General features: G+C 47.8%; 1 protein-coding gene across 2 annotated transcripts in view; it reads left to right on the top strand.

The window, feature by feature from the left end:
- Positions 1-5,943: 5,943 nt before the first annotated feature.
- The window catches only part of PCCB (propionyl-CoA carboxylase subunit beta), a gene marked incomplete at both ends in the record, with an annotated part of 29,072 nt that continues 13,467 nt past the window's right edge, over positions 5,944-21,548 (top strand). The window contains 7 exons of one of the 2 annotated variants that reach the window (XM_080695849.1): positions 5,944-6,141; positions 9,286-9,405; positions 12,794-12,862; positions 15,867-15,923; positions 16,821-16,934; positions 18,547-18,657; positions 20,864-20,972. In XM_080695849.1, the coding sequence (XP_080551975.1) occupies positions 5,959-6,141; positions 9,286-9,405; positions 12,794-12,862; positions 15,867-15,923; positions 16,821-16,934; positions 18,547-18,657; positions 20,864-20,972 (763 nt within the window). The remainder of the gene's footprint in view (positions 6,142-9,285; positions 9,406-12,793; positions 12,863-15,866; positions 15,924-16,820; positions 16,935-18,546; positions 18,658-20,863; positions 20,973-21,548) is intronic. The other variant, XM_080695848.1, reaches the window with a different exon arrangement.

The following is a 21,548-nucleotide window of genomic DNA, read 5'->3' as shown; positions in this document are numbered from 1 at the left end:
AATTTACTTATTTTTATTTATTTTTTTGGTGGCACTGGGGGTGGAACCCAGGGACTTTCTACCTCCAGGCTACACTCCCAGACCTATTTTATATTTTTATTTGGAAACAGGGTCTCACTAACTTGCTGAGAGCCTCACTAAGTAGCTGAGGCTGGCTTCGAACTTATGCGATCCTCCTGTTTTAGCTTCCCAAGCACGAGGATTACAAGTATGCGCCACCACGCCCGGTTTATTTATTTTTTCTTTGTGGTGCTGGAGCATTCTACCTTTGAACTAAACTTCCAGGCTTAAAAAAAAATATTTTGTTTTGAAATAGGGTCTTGCTAGGTTTCACCACCATACCTGGCTTAACTGGAATTTAAATCAGAAATCTTGTGGCCCAATCTCAGCAGTCAAGGAAACACACATCAGCAAGAAAAATGTGAATTTAAAATATTTCACCTTCAAGGGCCAGGCGTGGTGGCGCATGCTTGTAATCCCTGTGCTTGGGAGGCAGAGACAGGAGGATCACACAGATTCTAAGCCAGCCTCACTGGCTTAAGAGACTCTATCTCCAAATAAAAATATTAAAAAAAAAATAGGTGTCTGGGAGTATAGCCCGGAGGTAGAAGGGTTTCCAGGAACCCAAGTACCACCAAAAAAAAAGTGTGTGTACATATATATATATATATATATATATATATATATATACATTTGTATATATGTATATATATTTCAATATATATACACATATATATTTCACCTTCAAGCCGGGCGTGGTAGCACATGCTTGTAATCCCAATACTTGGGAGGCTGAGACAGGAGGATCAGGGTTCGCAGCCAGCCTCAGCTACTTAGTGAGGCCCTCTGCAACTTATTTTGAAACCCTGTTTCAAAATGAAGAATAGCAAATAGGGCTGGGGGTGTAGCTTGGGAGTAGAATACCCCTGGGTTCCTTCTAACATAAAAAATAAATAAATAAAATAAAGCACTTCACTTTTTCTTCAGGTACAAAATCCAAGTAAAACAAAATGATACTAAGGAGAAATGTGCATTACTAATGCACAATAAAAGTCTTTGGAATTCTCTCTTTTCACATGTCTGGCAACTGTGCTCCAAGTTTTCCTCTCCTTCCTTCCCTTTACTCCTAAGCACCCAAAACCTCTGGTGAGAAGATCCCGGACACTGGAGAATGTAAGTGACCTGAGCCTGCCTCGCTCTGGAATTCACTGCGCATTTGCACTGGGACCGCACCTGCCTCCCGCTGCTCCCAGCCCAGTGGGGCAGAAATGCTTGGGCTCCAGGCTCCCCAATGGCCTTGATAAACTTAAGACTTCAGGAGGCTAAGAAGTTCCCCCTTCCTTCCTTCTCTCTCTGTGGTTTATCCAGGATTTTCTTTTCCTTTTTTTTTTTTTCTTTCAGTATGGGGTATGGAACCCAGGGGCATGCTACCTCCGAGCCACACCCCCAGCCCTATTTTTTTTATTCTTTATTTTGAAACAGGATCTCACTGAGTTGCCTCACTAAGTAGCTGAGGCTGGCCGCGGACCGAGATCCTCCTGTCTCAGCCTCCCGAATGCTGGGATTACAAGTGCGCGCCACCACGCCCGGCCTTATCCAGCATTTTTCACCACTGTGACCCAAACTCCTGACACATAAAACCTAGAGGAAGAAGAATTTTATACGCTCACTGTTCTGGAGATTTCTATTCATGTTAGGTGGGTTTCTGAGCAGGAGCCGGGGCTGCAGGTCCTCAGGGCAACATAACAGGGAGGAGAGAGAGATTGATTGACTGACTGATTTTGATTTTGTTTCAACTCATGGTGGAATGGAAGAGAAGAGAAGGAAGTCGCTGTATCAGCTGGCCTAGGGAAAACACAGTTCCTGGCCTCATTCCCAAGGACCCTTTCCCAGCAACCAGGTCCCACGTCTGAGCATGGCTGCCTTGTTTACACATGAGGAAATCCTGGAACATTGTAAATCTAAACCATGACTCCTGGACTGGGCAGACTTGAGCTGCAAGCTGGTGGCCCTCCAGCCTCTCTGCGGCTCTCTTCACAGGTAGTTTTCTTCCTTGACGTCTTACACGTTTAATTCTCCTCTTGGCATCGCTTCTCTGAAGACCTAGACGGAACACGTGTGGCCGCTTCCATTGACTCCTTTTATCTCTCTCGCTTGTTCTCGCTGTGGACGTCACTGACCAGCCTGGAACAGCCAGACAAGATGGACATCCCGGGCCCAACTCCTTGTGGACGGAAGCGAGAGAGCACCGTGAACGGCGTTGCCCTCCTTTCACTCTGACTATCCGTGAGCATTTCAGATGCGTAGGATTAGTCCAGAAGACCACTAGTCATCTTAGGTAATCCTAATGAGCGCCTCACGCCTACCATGCATTATATCAGGTGTTTTATATACATGCTCACATTTAAACCTTATGAGGCCATGAAATAGAAATAGGATTCCCTTTTTTTGTGCGTGGTACTGGGGAATGAATCCAGAGGCACTCTACCTCTAAGTTACAACCCCAACCCTATGTTTTTGTTTTTGTTTTTTCCAGTACTGGGGATGGAACCCAGAGGATTCTACCTCTGAACTATACTCCCAGCCCTATTTTTTATTCTTTAGTTTGAGACAGGGTCTCATTGAGTTGTGGAGGGCCTCACTAAGTAGCTGAAGCTGGCTGCGATCCTCGATCCTCCTGTCTCAGCCTCCCAAATGCTGGGATTACAAGTGTGTGCCACCACACCCAGCTTTCTATGTTTTATTTTTAATTTGAAACAGGGTCTCACTAGGTTGATGAGAGTCTCACTACTTGCTGAGGCTGTCCTCGAACCTGTGATCCATCTATTTCAGCCTCCCAAATACTGGAATTGGAGGCATGCACCATCAAGCCTGGCTAGTATTTCTTATCTATGTATTTATGTATTTATTTGGTGGTACTGGAGATTGAACTCAAAGGCATTCTACCTCTGAGCTAGGCCCCTTAGCTCTCTTTCTCTATTTTTTTTGGTACTGGAGTTCCTGGAAGCCCTTCTACCTCCGGGCTACACTCCCAGACCTATTTTTACATTTTTATTTGGAAACAGGGTCTCCTAAGCCAGCGCGCACGGCTGGCTTTGAACCTGTGTGATCCTCTTGTCTCCGCCTCCCAAGCGTGGGGATTACAAGCATGCACCACCATGCCTGGCCCCTTAGCTCTATTTTAAAAAATTTGTTTTTTACACCCTCAGCCTTATTTAATTAATTAATTTATTTGTGGTACTGGGGGTGGAACTCAGGGGTTTTTCTACCTCTGGGCTATACTCCCAGACTTATTTTATACTTTATTTGGAAACAAGGTCTCACTAAGTTGCTGAGAGCCTCACTAAGTAGCTGAGGCTGGCTTCGAACCTGTGTGATCCTCCTGTCTCAGCCTCCCAAGTGCGGGGATTACAAGCGTACACCACCATGCCCTGCAATTTTTTTTTTTTTTTTTTTTTTTTTTTGAAATAGAGTCTCACTAAGTTGCAGAGGGCTTCACTAAGTGGCTGAGGCTGGCCACAAACCTTCATCTTCTTGTCTCAGCCTCCCATGTACTGGGATTACAGGGCCTCACTATGTAGCTGAGGCTGGCCATGAACCACGATCCTCCTGTCTCAGCCTCCCAAGTGCTAGGATTATAAATGTGCACCACCACATCTGGCACTTTCTAGTTTTATTTACCACCATTTTCCCCCTAAGCTGGGGCCACAGCCAAGTGTCTGTGGATGTGAACAAGCCAGGCTTCTTGGAGGCATTCTCTTTGACTCACCCGGCATTGCTCAAATCTTCCCCTCTAGACAAAGGCCAGCCCACCTCATCTAGGTTGGTGCGGTCCTTAAAGCCGGGCCCAAGTGTGGGACCAAGAGCGTCCACTATGAAGTCAGGCAGAGGCAGGGGGCTTTGTCGAGCCAGGAGACGTCAGCCTGGACTGCCAGCCTCCACATACATGTAGGGGAACCGTTCTTACCCCAGGAAATGCAAATAGGACCGATAGTCACTTCTTGGCACCCAAGTGCTCCACAGTGGTTGCTAAATTGAATGACATTAACATTAAACTTCTGGGCCGGAATCTGGACTTTCTGAAATCCCTGGCTATGAGCTGAATCTTGGAAGGGTTAATGATCAACTTTGGCAGTTTTCCCCGGCTAAGAATGAGAAATGTACACCTTGTACTTTGCCTGGAAGAACTGCCTGCTGGCTAGGGATTCAACAGTTCAGTCTCCAGCCTCTGAGACAATAGTTGGTAAATGTTAGTAAGCATCGGAATTAACTGAAGGTCAAGGGTCAAACACATCACTGGCCACACCCCCAGGTTCTGAGTCAGTGGGTCTGCCCTGGAGTCTGAGCATTTGAGAGTTTGCATTTTCAACTGGCTCCCAGGTGATGCCAAAGCTGCTGTGTTGATCAGATTCTTTCCCTGACCAAGCTTTGGTCAGGCTCTGCTGAGCTCTTTAGAACAGACCTGACCTGGACTCCTCTGTCCTTCCTTGTAGAGTCCGGTTTTAGCAAGAACCCTGCTGGGTCGGTTCAGCCAGAATCCTCCTTCCAAGGTGTCTGACCAGGCTCTGCATACCGTCCCCCAGGTATGCCTGAGCACCACGCTTGCCCTCGGGAAGACTCAAGGCCAGATACTGGGTCTTCTTGTGCTGGTGCATGATGCCTCTAACCTGGAGGGCTGAGATGAAGGATAACAGGTTCAAGGCCAGCATTAGGTAACTTAGGGAGATCCTGTTTCAAAATAAAATAGGGCTGGGGATGTAGCTCAGAGGTAGAACCCGTTGGTTCTACGCTAGTTCAGTGTTAAGGTTCAATCCCTAGGATTGTTCAATCCCCTAGGTTCAGGCCCCTAGTTCAATCCCTAATATCACCCCCCCAAAAAACAAAACAAAAAGCCCCAGAACCCTACTGCAGTTATCTTTACATTTTTCTTTTTAGGTACTGGAGGTGGAACCCAGAGGCATTCTACCTCCGAGATACACCCCCAGTCCTATTTTACTTTTTATTTTGAAACAGAGTCTCATGAAGTTGCAGAGGGCCTCACTAAATTGCTGAGGCTGGCTGTGAACCTGGCTGTGAACCTGCCATCCTCCTGCCTTTGCCTCCCATGCACTGGGACTACAAAGGTGTGCCACCACCCCCGTCTCTGTAACGTTCATTAACAAGTGTCACGAATCATTTTCTTTTTTCTTTAAAGCATGGTCCTCTTAGAGAACCACTCATTCATTAGAGAGTAAGGATCCTCAATACTTGGCGCATGGAGCCTTCCTGAGTTTGACTCCCGGCTCTACCATCTCTCCATTTCTGGCTCTAGATTAAATCACTCCACCCCTGAGTGCTTCATTTGCCTGTCTGTGATATTAAGATATAAACTCGTGCCGAGCCGGGCGTGGTGGTGCACGCTTGAATAATCACTGCGCTTGGGAGGCTGAGACAGGAGGATCGCACGGGTTCGAAGCCAGCCTCAGCTACTTAGTGAGGCTCTCAGCAACTTAGTGAGTCCCTGTTTCCAAATAAAATATAAAATAGGTCTGGGAGTATAGCCCAGAGGTAGAAAGCCCTGGGTTCCACCCCCAGTACCACACACACACACACACACACACACACAAAGATGAACTCGTGCGTGGTAGTGCAAAAACCAACCCTTGGCACAGCGTCCAATAAATGTCGAGGAAGAGGGATGAAAAGCTAGGGATCTAGAAAGCTAAGGAAGCCTAAGGATAAATATCCTTTTTCGCGCATCAAAGAGGGCACAAGATCGCCCCGACCCAGCTTTTTCCTCTGCAAACCCCTGGAGAACAGCCTGGGCCTGGGCGAGGGCGGGCGCTCTGCAGTCCAGCCCAGCCCAGCCCTCACTGGCTCACTGGCGCCGACACTGCGCAGGCGCAGGCCTCACGGGCCCACGCCTTATGCGCATGCGTGCTCAGGTGCTCTTCTAAAAGGTTAGCAGGCGGAGCAAAAATGGCGGCGGCACTGCGGGTGGTGGCAGCTGGAGCGAGGCTCAGCGTTGTCGCCAGTGGGCTCCGCGCTGCGATCCGCAGCCTTTGCAGCCAGCCGGTCTCCGTGGACGAGCGGATTGAGAACAAGCGCCGCGCAGCGCTGCTCGGGGGAGGCCAGCGCCGAATCGATGCGCAGCACCAGCGAGTGAGTCCCGGGGGCGGAGCGAGCCCCGCCCCTCGCCTCTAGCCTATCACGGCGCGCCTGGCTCGTGGCGCCCGAGGCCTCCCAGCCAATCAGCGCCGTGCAGGGAGGGGCGTGGCGAGGACGCTCACCTGAGAGCCTGGGTTCTTTTCCGCCCGAGATTAAGACTGGGAAGAATACAGCCGGGCGTGGTGGCGCACACCTGTAATCCCGGCATTCGGGAGGCTGAAGCAGGAGGATCGCGGTTCGCGGACAGCCTCAGCTACTTAGTGAGGCCCTCTGCAACGCAGTCAGACCCTGTTTCAAAATAAAGAATAAAAAATAGGGCTGGGGATGTCTCTCGGGGATAGAATGCCCCTGGGTTCCATCCCCACTACCCCCGCCACACACACTGGTATGAACATCTGCGTGCTCTGTCACTCGCCGCTGTCTCCTTGCAATTTTAGACGGACCTGGCTGGGCTCCAGCCAGCTCGCCCCTTAACAGTTATAAAGTTTTGGGCAAATTAATCTCTAAGAATCAGTTTATCATAATCAGAAGATGGTAATATTTATTCTCTCACGATCTTATTGGTAGACTAGAGATAGCAAAGCAAAAGAGACAATTAAAAAAAAACACCTGCATATTCTTGTCCTGTCCCCCGAAAGAAGGGTGACAGGTTCTCGCTCCACGATGGGAGGAGAAGCATGTGGCACTTGGTAGGAACGTTCGTTGGGCGAGTTCACATTAGCCTGGGGTGGCATTTGTGCCCACGTGGGGAGCTTGCTGCATCTGTACCCGCCGAGGGCCAGGGTCTCAGCAGGCCGCTGTTTGGCTGGACTGAGCAGCTCAGGCGCTGCCGCCCACTGCGGGGAGAGGACCCTTCAGCAGCAGAAGCAGCTAGCTGGGAGAGGTGACCCCAGACTCAGGTATCCCTGTCTCCTGGGTGAGTCAGGACCCAAGTGCTGGGTGAGGTAGGTCATCAGCAAGAGGATTGGAAGTGCTCTTCCTACAGGTGAAGGGCACTCAGGCACTGCCCAGAGTGGGGAGGGCTGAAGTCCTCTGTGAGATTCCAACAGCTCCTTATTTAAGTCTAAATCGAGTGTCGATTCACAGGGCATAAATTCCAATGTGACCAACACCTGAGGGTGAGTATTCCTTTTTTTTTTTTTTTTTCAGTACTGGGGATGGAACCCAGGGGCATTCTACGTCCGAGCTACACTCTCAAGCCCTATTTTTTATTCTGTATTTTGAAACGGCCTCACTGAGTTGCGGAGGCCTCACTGAGTCGCTGAGGCTGTCTGCGAACCTTCAATCCTCCTGTCTCAGCCTCCCAACAACTGGAATTACAAGCCTGCCTACCACGCCTGGCTGAGTATTCCTTTTTGACCCTTGGGAATGAACTGTACTTTGGTTGCCGGTTTGTGGCGTGGGGAGTGTCCCCCTCCCTCCTCTGGGGCTGCTCTGTGGGGTGAGGGGACGGCTGGGCCTCCCTGGGCAGGTCCTGCTGCATTCGGGTGGAGCCTCCAGAGCTGATGGAGCCAGGAGGCAGTCTTCCACTTCCTTTTAAGCAATTTTTGGATTATTTCCATAGGCTAGATTTCCTAGAAGTGGAATTAGTGGGTCAAAGGGTTATGGATATTTAGATAATTCTTTATAAACATATATCGCTTTCCCCAAAACTTAATCTCCTTTACGCAATGGTGTATAGGATTTCCTGTTTGTTTTAATACAGCTGTACTGGTTTGGGCCTCTCTCCTAAAGGAGAAAAAGTAGCCAACTTGAAGATTTTTTTTGTGGGGGGGAAGTACAGTAAGCCAGGGTATCTGGCTAGGGCCAAGGCTTAGGGAACGCAAGCAGAAGAGACTCTTGATGGAGTAAGGGTTTCTTTTTTATTTTTTGGTGGTACTGGGGTTCCTGGAAGCCCTTCTACCTCTGGACTACACTCCCAGACCTATTTTTTATACTTTTTTTATTTGGAAACAGGGTCTCTTAAGCCAGCGTGGCTGGCTTCGAACCTGCGCCATCCTCCTGTCTCCGCCTCCCAAGCGCGAGGATTACAAGCGTGCGCCACCACGCCCGGCATTGAGTAAGGGTTTCAACCTCAGCTCTACACAGGATTTTTTGTTCTTTTGCCTTTTTTTTTTTTTTTTTTTTTTTTTTTTTTTGCGGTTCTGGGGATGGAACCCAGGGGCATTCTACCTCCGGGTTCCACCCACAGCCCTATTTTTAACTTTTTATTTTGAAACAGGGCCTCACTGAATTTCAGAGGGCCTCACTAAGTCGCTAAGGCTGTCTGTGAACCGCGATCCTCCTGTCTCAGCCTCTTGAATGCTGGGATTACAAGCATGTGCCACCGCGCCAGGCTTCTTTTGCCACCCCCTGGAGCTCTGTAGCACTCTCTGTCTCATTTCCCATTTATTCCGCAGCAGCCTGCTGTGGGGACCTTAAGCAGGGCCCCCAGAGAAGGTGAAGGGTGTAGGAGGGAAAGGAAGAGGTGGTCTTAGAGGCAGGAGAGGCAGGAGGCAGGCGACCTCGGGTGCGAGGACCTGGGCTGGGTGAGGTGGCGTCTGCAGGCTAGCCTAGAGGGATCTGAGAGTATCGCTGGAGACCTGTCACGAAGCCCGCTTTACTTTACCTCCTTCTGCTTCTCCTTTCTTTTTAAGGCTTCTTATTATATTTCCATAAGTGTTTGTGGAACTAGTTATCTCGTTCCGGGGTCATTTACCTTCCTCAGTTGGGTGGCTCCTCCTGTCTGCCCACCCGGCTTGGCTCACTGTCTCCAGTGAAGTCTACTGATGACACCATCTGAAGCCGGGCGTGGTGGCGCACACTTGTAATCCCAGCATTTGAGACACAGGAGGATCATGGTTTGCAGCCAGCCTCAGCTACTTAGTGAGGCCCGTTGCAACTCAGTGAGAACCTGTTTCTAAATAAAGAATAAAAAATAGGTGGAGCTCGGAGGTAGAATGCTCCTGGGTTCCATCCCCAGTACCAAAATAAATAAATAAATAAATAAATAAATAAAAATAACACCCATCTGCCTTGGGTAGGTCAGGCCGGAATGGAGGCTTTGCCTCAGTTTGAAGGATAGGCCTCTCACGAAAACCCCTTACTTCATCACGGAGTGGACAAGGACATCACTGAGCGGCCTTCCTTGTGTTTTAGGGCAAGCTAACCGCCAGGGAGCGGATCAGTCTCCTGCTGGACCCTGGCAGCTTTGTTGAGAGCGACATGTTTGTGGAGCACAGGTGTGCAGACTTTGGAATGGCGGCTGATAAAAATAAGGTACCTGTTCAGCGCCGGGGCTCTGCTGGCCTTCCTGCTAAGGAGCCCTGTGGCTCTTCTCTGAAGTTCTTTGGAGAATTACTGCTGGAGACTCCGGCAGGAGGTCTTCTTCTTTTGCAGAGGGGTGTGAGCTGGCTGCTAATTCCTGTGCAGTGGAAGGCAGGCCCAGCTCCTGGGGCTCTGGAGGTGGGTTCAGGTCTCACTAAGGCATGACACACTTGGAAGGAGGCTCATTAGACGGTCTTTTTTAATTGTGCTCTGGTCTGAGAACCAAGCACCAGGAATCTTAAGTCCTCACCAGCTGTGTCTTTCTGTCTGACTGTCTCTCTTTTTTCAGTACTGGGGATGGAACCCAGGGGCACTGCATCTCTGAGCTCCACCCTCAGCCCTATTTTTTTAGTCTTTTTTTTTTTTTTTTTTTTTTTTGGTGGTACTGGGGTTCCTGGAAACCCTTCTACCTCCGGGTTACACTTCCAGACCTATTTTATATTTTTATTTGGAAACAGGGTCTCTTAAGCCAGTGAGGCTGGCTTCAAACCTGCACAAATCCTCCTGTTTCCACCTCCCAAGCATGGGGATTACAAGCGTGTGCCACCATGCCCGGCTAGTTTTTTTATTTTTTGAAACAGGGTCTCACTGTCTCACTAATTATCTGACGTTGTCCTCGAACCTTGATCCTCCGATCTCTGCCTCCCAAATGCTGGGCCACCACGCCTGACTACCAGCTGTCTCTTATGACATGCTCCCGGCTACATTCCCAGACCTATTTTATATTTTATTTGGAAACAGGGTCTCACTAAGTTGCTGAGAGCCTCACTAAGTAGCTGAGGCTGGCTTTGAACCTACGCAATCCTTCTGTCTCAGCCTCCCAAGTTACTGGGATTACAAGTGTGCACCACCACGCCTGGCTTGTGTTTTATTTTTTTCTTGGGGGGTAGGGTACTGGGGATTGAGCCCAGGGGTGTTTTACCTCTGAGTTACACCCTCAGCCTTATTTAATTAATTAATTTATTTGTGGTACTGGGGGTGGAACTCAGGGGTTTTTCTACCTCTGGGCTATACTCCCAGACTTATTTTATACTTTATTTGGAAACAGGGTCTCACTGAGTTGCTGAGAGCCTCACTAAGTAGCTGAGGCTGGCTTTGAACCTGTTCGATCCTCCTGTCTCAGCCTCCCAAGTGTTGGGTTTACAAGCGTGCGCCACCACTCTCGGCTTATTTTTTATTTTTAATTTTTTTTGTTTTTGTTTTTTGTGGTACTGGGGATGGAACCCAGGGGCATTCTACCTCTAAGTGACACCCCCAGCCCTATTTTTTATTCTTTATTTTGAAACAGTGTCAAACTGAGTTGCAGAGGGCCTCACTAAGTAGCTGAGGCTGTCTGGGAACCTCGATCCTCCCGTCTCAGCCTCCTGTATGATGGGATTACAAGCGTGCACCACCATGCCCAGCTTTAATTTTATTTTGATATGGGGTCTAGCTAAGTTGCTGAAGGTCTGGGTAAATTATTGAAGTTGGCCTGGAACCTGCAATCTTCCTGTTTCAGCTTCTCAAGTACTGGGATTACAGGCGTGCACCAGCATGCCTGCCTAGGTGTCTGCCTTTTTGAGATTAGCAAACCCTGAATGCCTTTCCTGAGTGCACGGAGTTCTTTGGATTTGCTTTTGGTCCAGTTTTCTGCATAGATGCAATATGCGGCCAAAGATTTGTAAACTTGGCAACAAACCAGCTGGCTGTGTGGGAACTGTTACAGGCCGCAGTGATTGAGTTTCCGTGCAAAATGCTGGGTTTGCCTTTTTAAGGTTTGGGGTCGGGCTGTGTGGCTTTGCAGTGGTTGCTACGTTTCTTCTTTTTTTGGGGGGTATTGAGGATTGAACCCAGGGGTGTTCTACCTCTCAGCTACACTCCCAGCTCTATTTTATTTTTTATTTGGAAACAGGGTCTCACTAAGTAGTGGAGGGTCTCACTAGGTTGCCGAGGCTGGCTACAAACCTGAGATCTTCCCGTCTCAGTTTCCCACGTATTGGGATTACAGGTGTGTGTAATCATGCCCAGCTTTGATATCAATCTATCTATCATCTTTCTTTCTCTCTTTCTTTCATCTTTCTTTCTTTCTTTCTTTCTTTCTTTCTTTCTTTCTTTCTTTCTTTCTTTCTTTCTTTCTTTCTTTCTTTCTTTCTGCAGTACTGGGGATGGAACCCAGAGGCATTCTACCTCCAAGCTATACCCCCAGCCCCAATTTTTTATTCTTTATTTTGACAAAGGGTCTCACTGAGTTGCAGAGGGCCTCACTAAGTGGCTGAGGCTGGCTGCAAAACCGGATCCTCCTGTCTCAGCCTCCTAAATGCTGGGATTACAAGCATGTGTCATCACGCCCGGCATCCCAGTCCTATTTCTTATTCTTTATTTTAAAACAGGGTCTCACTAAGTTGCTGAGGGCCTCACTAAGTAGCCGAGGCTGTCCGCAAACCGTGATCCTCCTGTCTCAGCCTCCCAAGTACTGCCATGTTTCTTTATATGCCCTAGTCCTCCTCATTAGCATCTGGCCATTTCTTGACTATTTTGCTGTGTGTGAGAGACTCGGGATCAAACCCAAAGCCTCATGCATGTTGGGTAAGCTACTACCGAGCTACATCCTCAGCCTGATTATTTTGCTTTATTATTATTAGTAGTAGTATTACTACTACTACTATTATTTTGATACTGGGGATTGAACCAAGGGGCATTCTATCTCTGAAATATACTCCCATCCCTTTTATGTATTCATTTTGAAACAGGATCTCACTAGGTTGCTGAGAGTCTAGTTAAATAGCTGAGACTGGCCTCGGGCCTGTGAACCTCCTGTCTCGGCCTCCAGGTCCTGGGGTTACAGGTGTGTGCTCCCAAGCTGGCTGCTCTGCTTGCTTTGGGGAAGGAAGACGAGGCCTGATGCCGTGATGCGCTTCAGTCCTGCTGGCAGAGAGTCAGCCTGGTGCTTGCCTTGCAGAGCCACGGCAGCGGGGGTGGGGGGTGGGGGGGTGTTGTTCCTGTTCTTCCTTCATACTGAATCTTCATGAATTTGCTGTTTGCTTTTGTGTTTCATTAAGGCATAGTTATCAAATTCATTACAAGAAGTCTTTGGCCGGGCGTGGTGGCGCACACTTGTAATCCCAGCATTCGGGAGGCTGAGACGGGAGGATCGCGGTTTGTCGACAGCCTCAGCTACTTAGTGAGGCCCTCTGCAACTCAGTGAGACCCGGTTTCAAAATAAAGAATAAAAAAAAAAAAAATAGGGCTGGAGGTGTAGCTCGGAGGTCGAATGCCCCTGGGTTCCAGCCCAGACCCGCAAAAAAAAAAAAAAAAAAGTCTGGATTTTTTTTTAACCTTTGCTTTTCTATTTCCTGGGTAGTTTCCTGGAGACAGCGTGGTCACTGGCCGGGGCCGAATCAATGGAAGATTGGTGTATATCTTCAGCCAGGTATTTCCCAAGTCCAGTATGCTGAGCTTCCTGGAGGGTGGAGCTGGAGCAACACACACAAAATAAAACAATCTTGGGGTATGAAGGATCGAGTACAGCTTGGGGCAAATGAGGAGTTTGTTTCCTGGGTTTTGTTTTGTATGAATAGAGTGTTGTTGTTGTTGTTGTTGTTGTTGTTGTTGTTATTATTATTATTATTATTATTATTATTATTATTATTTGTGGTACTGGAGATTGAATTTAGGGGCATTCTACCTCCAAGCAACAGAAACAGAGTCTTGCTGGGTTACTGAGAACCTTGCTAAGTTGCTGAGACTGGCTTTTTTATTTATTTATTTATTTTTGCAGCACTGGGAATGGAACCCAGGGGCATTTCTACCTCTGAGCTACACCCCCAGCCTTATTTTTATTCTTTATTTTGAAACAGGTCTCTCTCTGCAGAGAGCCTCACTAAGTAGCTGGCACTGTCTGCAAACCATGATCCTCTTGTCTCAGCCTCCCGAATGCTGGGATTAAGAGTGTGTGCCACCATGAGCGGCTGAGGCTGGCTTTGAACCTGTGATCCTCCTGTCTCAGCCTCCCAAGTACTGGGATTACAAGTGAGCGCCATCACACCTGACTTCTTTTTTAGGTACTGGGGATGGATCTCAGGGGCATTCTACCGGTCTCACTGAGTTGCAAAGGGCCTCACTAAGTAGCTGAGGCTGTCTGTGAACTGTGATCCTCCTGTTTCAGCCTCCCAAATGCTGGGATTACAAGCATGTGCCACCACTCCTGGCTTATTTTTTATTTTGAAATAGGGTCTTGCAAGGTTGATGAGCATCTCACTACTTGCTGAGGCTGTCCTTCAGCCTGCAATCCTCCTGTCTCAGCCTCCCAAGTACTGGGATACAGGCATGCGCTACCACGCCCGGCTGTGTCTAGAGTTTTATATACTGTGTTCTTTGGAAGAGTCTGTCTATTTCTTGGAGGACCACAGAAGTAGTTCCAAGAACTGGTAGCTTATTCCAGAGTGGGATACGTGGAGGCAGTGTTAGGTGTGTGTTTGGAGGGAGTGTGTGCTTGGAAGTGTGTGCTTGGAGGCCTCTGTGTCCTGGGCAGCCCGGGTGGATCCCAGAGAATGTGGCAGGTGTCACCGGCGTGCAGGGGCTGAGACTCCGATCCACAGGACTCCAGCTTTGACTTCCATTGATGGGCTCACACAGTTTTGCCAGGCTGCATAAAAACAGGTATAGTGTGGCCTCACTGATGCTGTAGGAGATTGGGATAGACAATAATGGCACCCCACAAATATGTCTGAGTTCTAATCTCGGAAGCCCCTGAGTATCTTACCTTACATGGCAATGAGGAAAGGTTGCTGATCTGCTGACTTCATAATAGAGACATGGGTCTGGGTTAACCAGGAACGCTCAATATAACCACAATTGTATTAAAAGTAGAAAAGTAGCCAGGCGTGGTGGAGCACACCTGTAACCCCAGTCATTGGGAGGCTGAGACAGGAGGATTGCAGGTTTGAAGCCAGCCTCAGGAACTTGGTGAGGCCCTTAGCAACTTTGCAAAACCCTGTTTCCCAATAAAAAGTAAAAAATAGGGCTGGGGGTGCGGTCTCAAGTAGAATGCCCTTGGGTTCAATCCCTAGTACCACAATAAATAAATAAGATAGGGCTTGGGTGTAGCTCAGAGGTAGAATGCCTCTGGGATCAAGCTCAAGTGCTGCAAAGAAAAAATATTCTTTAAATTGTGTTTAGAGCCGGGCGTGGTGGCACACGCTTGTAATCCCAGCATTCGGGAGGCCGAGACAGGAGGATCTGAGTTTGTGGCCAGCCTCAGCTACTTAGTGAGGCCCTCTGTACCTTGGTGAGACCCTGTTTCAAAATAAAGAATAAAAAATAGGGCTTGGAGTGTAGCTCGGAGGTCGAATGCCCCTGGATTCCATCCCTAGACCCACAAAAAATAAAAAAATAAAAATAGGGGTGGGGTAGAATGCCCCTGGGTTCCATCCCCAGTACTGCAAAAAAAAAAAAAAGTTTTATAACCTGTGTTGTGAGCGGGGTCTGCCAAATGCTGCACTATAGGAATCACATCTCTTTCTCCCTCCTCCTCCTTTTTGGTGATTTGTAAGTGCTGGGCAAAATTTATATAGAAGGGACCACTAAAGAGAAGCGGGGTATGATGCCGCACACCTGAAATCCCATTACTTGGGAGGCTGAGGCGGAATCACAGGTTCAAGGCCGGCCTCAGATACTTAGTGAGACCCTCTATCAAAACAAAAACGGAAACAGTAGAGATCGGAGGTAGAATGACCCTAGGATCAATTCCTAATGTCAAATAAGTAAGTAAATAAATAAAAACAAATAAGATAAATAGAACAAGGAAGTCGTATTTCTTTACACGGAATTCTCCTGCCTACGTAAGCAGATAAATTCACCAAGTTGATGCTTTATTTCTTTTTGGTACTAGGGATTGAATGTCAGGGTATCCTACCTCTGAGCTGCACCCTCAGCCCTATTTTGTTTCTATTTATTGGTACTGGGTTGAACCCAGGGGTATTCTACCTCCAAGTTGCACTCCAGTCTTTTTTGAAAAAAAATTTTTTTTGTGGTATTAAGAGATGGAACCCAGGGTCATTCTACGTTCTACCTCCAAGCTATACCCCAGCCCTATTTTTCATTCTTTATTTGGAAACAGGGTCTCACTGAGTTGCAGAGGGCCTCCCTAAGTCGCTGAGGCTGGCTGTGAACCTTGATCCTCCTGTCTCAGCCTCCCAAATGCTGGGATTACAAGTGTGTGCCACCACGCCTGGATCAAATTTTTTCTTTTGTGCCAGAGCCTCACTAAGTAGCTGAGGCTGGCCTCAAACCTGCGATCCTCATGTCTCAGCCTCCAAAGTATGGGATTGTACACCACCACCCCTGGCTTTTCTATGATTTTATTTCTTCTTCCTGGATCTACATCTCTGGCCAGTCATATTTCACATGTTGATTTAATTGTGTCTCCTTTTTAGGATTTTACAGTTTTTGGAGGCAGTCTGTCGGGAGCACATGCCCAAAAGATATGCAAAGTAAGTGCTGAATCTTGGAAGTAAACCCAGTCCTTTCGTCAGTTGTCTGTGGGGTACTTGAGGGGTGCAAGACAGCTGGCTGGCTCCTTGGGGAGGGGCAGAATTTCGCAAGCTGTGCTGTTGACCTGAGGGATTCTTAGCATATTTTTATACTATGATTCTCTTTGATGGTCTTAAAAACCAGGGCCCTCATGATTTTGCATGCATAAAATAAAATAAAATATGTAAGCTGCGCATGATGGTACACACTCGTAATCCCAGCGTTTGGGAGGCCGAGACAGGAGGATCGCAGTTTGCGTACATCCTCAGCTACTTAGTGAGGCCCTTTGCAACTCAGTGAGGCCCTGTTTCAAAATAAAGAATAAAAGATAGGCTGGACACGGTGGCGCACACTTGTAATCGCAGCACTTGGGATAGAATGCCCCTGGCTTCCATCCCCAGTACCACAAAAAAAAAAAAAAAAAAAAAAAGAAAAGAAAAGACCTCAAAGAAACAAACAAAACAAAACGTAAAAGGTAAACGCAGGCCTGGGCCTGGCTTTAGGGTGCAGAAGGGTCAACCTGGCTTGCAGGGAAATGCTTCTCTGCCTTTTCCTAGGAACAACCGGGCCCAAAACTCGCTGCTGAAAAATAGTGCGAACCTGAGCCTGGGGTTCTGGCAGCCGCTGGTGGGGCCCTGCTGGTGCGAGCCGCTTTGGCGCTGGGGTGTTTTGGGGCCCCAACAGCTTTTAAAACATCTGGTTCTTCTTCTTTCACGGAGGTACCCAACCCTCATGAGGAGCGAAGAGGGTTCCGCCTCCTGTTTGGAAAAGCACACTTTTCCAAAGGATTTTCCAGAAAACACTGCACTGTTTTGGGGAGTGGTTGTCTCACCAGCTGTTTCTCTGCTGTTTCTCAGATCATGGACCAGGCCATTACTGTCGGGGCCCCCGTGATTGGGCTGAATGACTCTGGGGGAGCCCGCATCCAAGAAGGGGTGGAGTCCTTGGCTGGCTATGCAGACATCTTTCTGGTGAGAACCTTATTAATAGTTAAAAATAATAATAATGATAGCTGGGCATGGGTGGCACACGCTTGTAATCCTGGTACTTGGGAGGCTGAGACAGGAGGATTGCGGTTCACGGCCAGCCTCAGCTACTTAGGCCCTTTGCAACTTCGTGAGGCCCTGTTTTAAAATAAAGAATAAAAAATAGGGCTGAGGGTGTAGCTCAGAGGTAGAATGCCCCTGGGTCCAATCCTCAGTACCATATACACACACCAAATAACAAAAAAAACAAAAAAACAAAAAAACCCCCCACAAACAAAAGAAAAAAATGCTTAAAAATATTTTTCTTCTTTTTTTTTTAAAGACAAAAAGAGAATAAAGAAGGTTACAGTTGCCGGGCGTGGTGGCGCATGCTTGTAATCCCCGCGCTTGGGAGGCGGAGACAGGAGGATCGCGCAGGTTCGAAGCCAGCCGCGCGCGCTGGCTTAGGAGACCCTGTTTCCAAAATGAAAATGTAAAAATAGGTCTGGGAGTGTAGCCTGGAGGTAGAAGGGCTTCCAGGAACCCCAGTACCACCAAAAAAAAAAAAAAAAAAAAAAAAGAAGGTTACAGTGAACTGATTTTCTAGAATTTGGATATAAAACTAAGTGCAAACACCAGGTGTGGTGTTACACGCCTGTGATTCTAGTACTGGGGAGGCTGAAACAGGAGGATCACAGGCTTAAGGCCACCCTCAGCAATGCAGTGAAACTTAGGAAACTTAGCAAGAGACCCCCATTTCAAAGCAAAAAAAATAAATAAATAAACCAGGCAGGGTGGCACACATCTGTAATCCCAGTACTCAGCCGGCTAAGACAGGATGGAGGATCGCAGGTTCAAGGCCTGCCTCAGCAACTTATCAAGACTCTCAGCAAACTAGCAAGACCATTTTTATAAATAAACAAAAATAAATAAATAAATAAATAAATAAATAAATAAATAGGGCTGGGAGTATAGCTTAGAGATAGAAGGCCCCTGGGTTCAATTCCTTGTAACCTGCGTGTGTACACACACACACACACACACACGCACACGCACACGCACGCACGCACGCACACCACTGCCTGGCAGCCTGGCCTCGTGACTGCTGGCACCCTCTGTGGCAGGTGTGAAGAGGCTCAACAGAGACCTGGGGTGTGCTTGGACCTGGGGTGAGAGTGTGGGGCTCTCTGTAGCTCATATCTTGGTGGCGATTTTGGGGGGGCCCTACCAAGAAGGGGAGAAGAGAGATCTTGGCTTCAGTAGGTAATACCCTGACCATCCTATCAGTTAGGGGAGGCATTTCTTTTTCTTTTCTCTTTTTTGGTGCTGAGATCAAACCCAGAGGTATTCTACCTCTGAGTTATACCCCCAGTCCTTTTCTCAAGTTTGAAACAGGGTCTCGCTAAGTTGCTGAGGCTGGTTGTGACCCTGCAATCTCAGCTTTCCATGTACTGGGATTATAGATTTTCACCACCCTGCCCGGCTTGGGGTACTCTGGCTTTCTGGATAGAATTTCTGTGCAAATGAGGCCGAATGTGATTTTATTGTGGCCTCCGTCTTCCCACGATAACGCCGCCAGCATCCCTGTAACCAGAGCCTTTGCTTTTTCTTTCTGCAGAGGAACGTCACAGCCTCCGGGGTCATCCCACAGATCTCTCTGATCATGGGTCCCTGCGCTGGTGGGGCCGTCTACTCCCCGGCCCTAACCGACTTCACATTCATGGTGAAGGTAAGAAAGGAGGGCTTGTTTCTCATGCTCCTATCTGCAGTCAGAATAATTCTGACCCAAATCCACGTTGTTATCTGCGTCCTCTTGGCATTCGGTGGAGGGAGATAGGGGCTTAGTGGAGAGAGGGTTTTGGTTCAGTCTGTAGCTGGTGGGGTCCCCTGGTGAACAGTGCTTCATTGGTGGGTGAGTGGACTTGTTAATCTGAATTGCAAATGGTTTTTAAGTAATCAAAAGATCTCGCCTTCTGCCCAGACGGATGATTGTGTACGGAGTCCTAGTCCAAAGATTTCTCGTGGGAGTCCCCCCTCCCCATAGTCTGTTTTATTGGGAAGTCGGTTCTAGAGTCCCACATACATTCTTTCAGCCACTTACCATTTTATTTCATTTTCTTGTCACAGCAATGGGCAAATCTGATCTCCAACTATCATTTTTTTTTTTTATGGTACTGGGGTTCCTGGAAACCCTGCTACCTCCAGGCTACACTCCCAGACCTATTTTTATATTTTTATTTGGAAACAGGGTCTCTTAAGCCAGCACGGCTGGCTTTGAACCTGTGCGATCCTCCTGTCTCCGCCTCCCAAGTGCGGGAATTACAATCCTGTGACACCATGCCCAGCTCCAACTGTCATTTTGAGAGGTGCATACCTTTATTGTATGGTTTTAATAGAATGACATTTTATTGTGGTACCAGCTTCAGCTACTTAGTGAGGCCATCTGCAACTTAGTGAGACCTTGTTTCAAAATAAAGAATAACAAAATAGGAATAGTGGTGTAGTACAGAGGTAGAATGCCTCTGGGTTCTATCTCCAGTGCCCCGCACGCGTGCGCACGCGCGCGCGCACACACACACACAGCCGGGCGTGGTGGTGCACGCTTGGAATCACAGCAATCGGGAAGCTGAGACAGGAGGATTGTGGGCAGCCTCAGCTACTTAGTGAGGCCATTCACAGCTCAGTGAAACCCTGTTTCAAAATAAAGAATGAAAAATAGTGCTGGGGGTGTAGCTCAGGGAGAATGCCCCTGGGTTCCATCTCCAGTACTATAAAAACAAAAACAAAATAAAAATTAAAAAATTAAAAAACCAAACAAAAAACCAAAGAAACCCACAATACTCTATTAAGATGTATGACTACAGTGCATCAGTAAAAAAAATTCCACAAAAACATATACAGAGGTGGGAGTGTAGCTCAGCGATAGAATGCCCCTGAATTTAATCCCTTGTACTACCAAAAAATTAGTTCTTTCCTTTTTTTTTTTTTTTTTTTTTTTTTGAGGCTGGCTGTGAACCACGATCCTCCTGTCTCAGCCTCCCGAATGCTGGGATGACAAGCGGGTGCCACCATGCCCGGCTTTATTTTTTTATTTTGAAACAGGGTCTCACTAAATTCTCGAGGCCTCGCTAAGCTGCTGAGGCTGGCCTCGAACCTCTGGTCCTCCTATCTTAGTCTCACAGCTTCTGGGATTGCAGGCTTGTACCACCACACCCAGCCAGAGCGTGGTGCAGTTGGGCCAACGCTACTACATCTGTGACTGCCTTCTGTCTGTCTGTTTTGTGTTCCTATTCCTGTTTTCACTCTTCTATCCTTGCAAAATGGCTTATGTAGTAAAATGCTGGAAACAGCCTATCTGCCCATAGGTGACCGTTCATTTATGATACATTATCCTGCTATGCTGCTCTGGAATGATCTTCAGGCTATATAATTTTTTTTTGGTGTGTGTCTGTGTGTGTGTTACTGGGGATTGAACTCAGTGGTTGTTCTACCTCTGTGATACACTCCTTCCCTATTTTATTTTTTATTTTGAAACAAGGTCTCATTAAGTTGCTGAGACTGGCCTCGAACCTGTGCTCTTCCTGTCTCAGGCTCTTAAGTATTGGGATTATAAGTATATGTCACCATGCCTGGCAAAAATGAAAAATTGACAGGAGGATCACAGGTTCGAGGCCAGTGTGTAGTAAGTAATTTAGTTAGATCATTTAGAAAATAAAAACTGAAAAGGGCTGGGGGTACAGTTCTGGCTAGAATATTGCTGTGTTCCATCCCCAGGACTAAAAAAAAAAAAAAAAATAGATAATGAGGCATGGAACTTGTGTCTTTATTTGGATGGGGTCTTTGGTCCCAGTCTTTTTCTGGCACGTGTCTCTGAAGTCCTCTGAGTTTGTCTTGCTGGTGAGCAGATTTGGCAATCTGGATCGATCTGGTTTCAGGACACCTCCTACCTGTTCATCACGGGGCCTGATGTTGTGAAGTCGGTCACCAATGAAGATGTCACCCAGGAGGAGCTTGGTGGGGCCAAGACGCACACGACCATGTCAGGTGAGAGGCCGGAGGACCGCCGCGCTGTTCTCAGACAGGGGGAAAAGACAGCCAAGGAGAATTGGGTTAGGTTTGTGAAATTAGCATCTAATAGCATCAACCCCCACGCCTGCCACCAAGCGCTTGTCTTCGGGCATCACAAGCAGCCTTTTAGCCGTTTGTCTGTCTTATTGGGATATAAAATATGTTGAGTCTTGGCGATATCTTTGACTTGATAACATATGCTGCTTATTCTTCATTTCAGTAGCATTGCTTTTTTGAGGTAGAAAATACAGGAGTCAGAAATCACTAGGTATTTCATCAAGCGCAGATTCTCACCACTGAGGACCAGCGTACACCACTGCGGTCTTTTCACGCGTGTGAGCGTGAAGACATGCACGTGTGAGCGTGAAGACATGCATGTGTGGCTAAACGCAAGCGCCTGCCTTTTCTCCCACCACTTGTGTTTTAATTCGACAGCTGAGAGTGACGACTGTCTGCCCTCGGCGCAACGCGGTTGTGGGATTGGCGTTCTTTTAAGGGCTGGATGTGGTGTTCTTTCTGAGCCCGAGCTGCTCTGTGCGGTCTTTCTCGTGC

The sequence above is a fragment of the Muscardinus avellanarius genome, assembly GCF_963383645.1.
Source record: "Muscardinus avellanarius genome assembly, chromosome: 5".
NCBI lineage: Eukaryota > Metazoa > Chordata > Mammalia > Rodentia > Gliridae > Muscardinus > Muscardinus avellanarius.
This window is presented reverse-complemented; position numbering and strand designations above follow the sequence as displayed.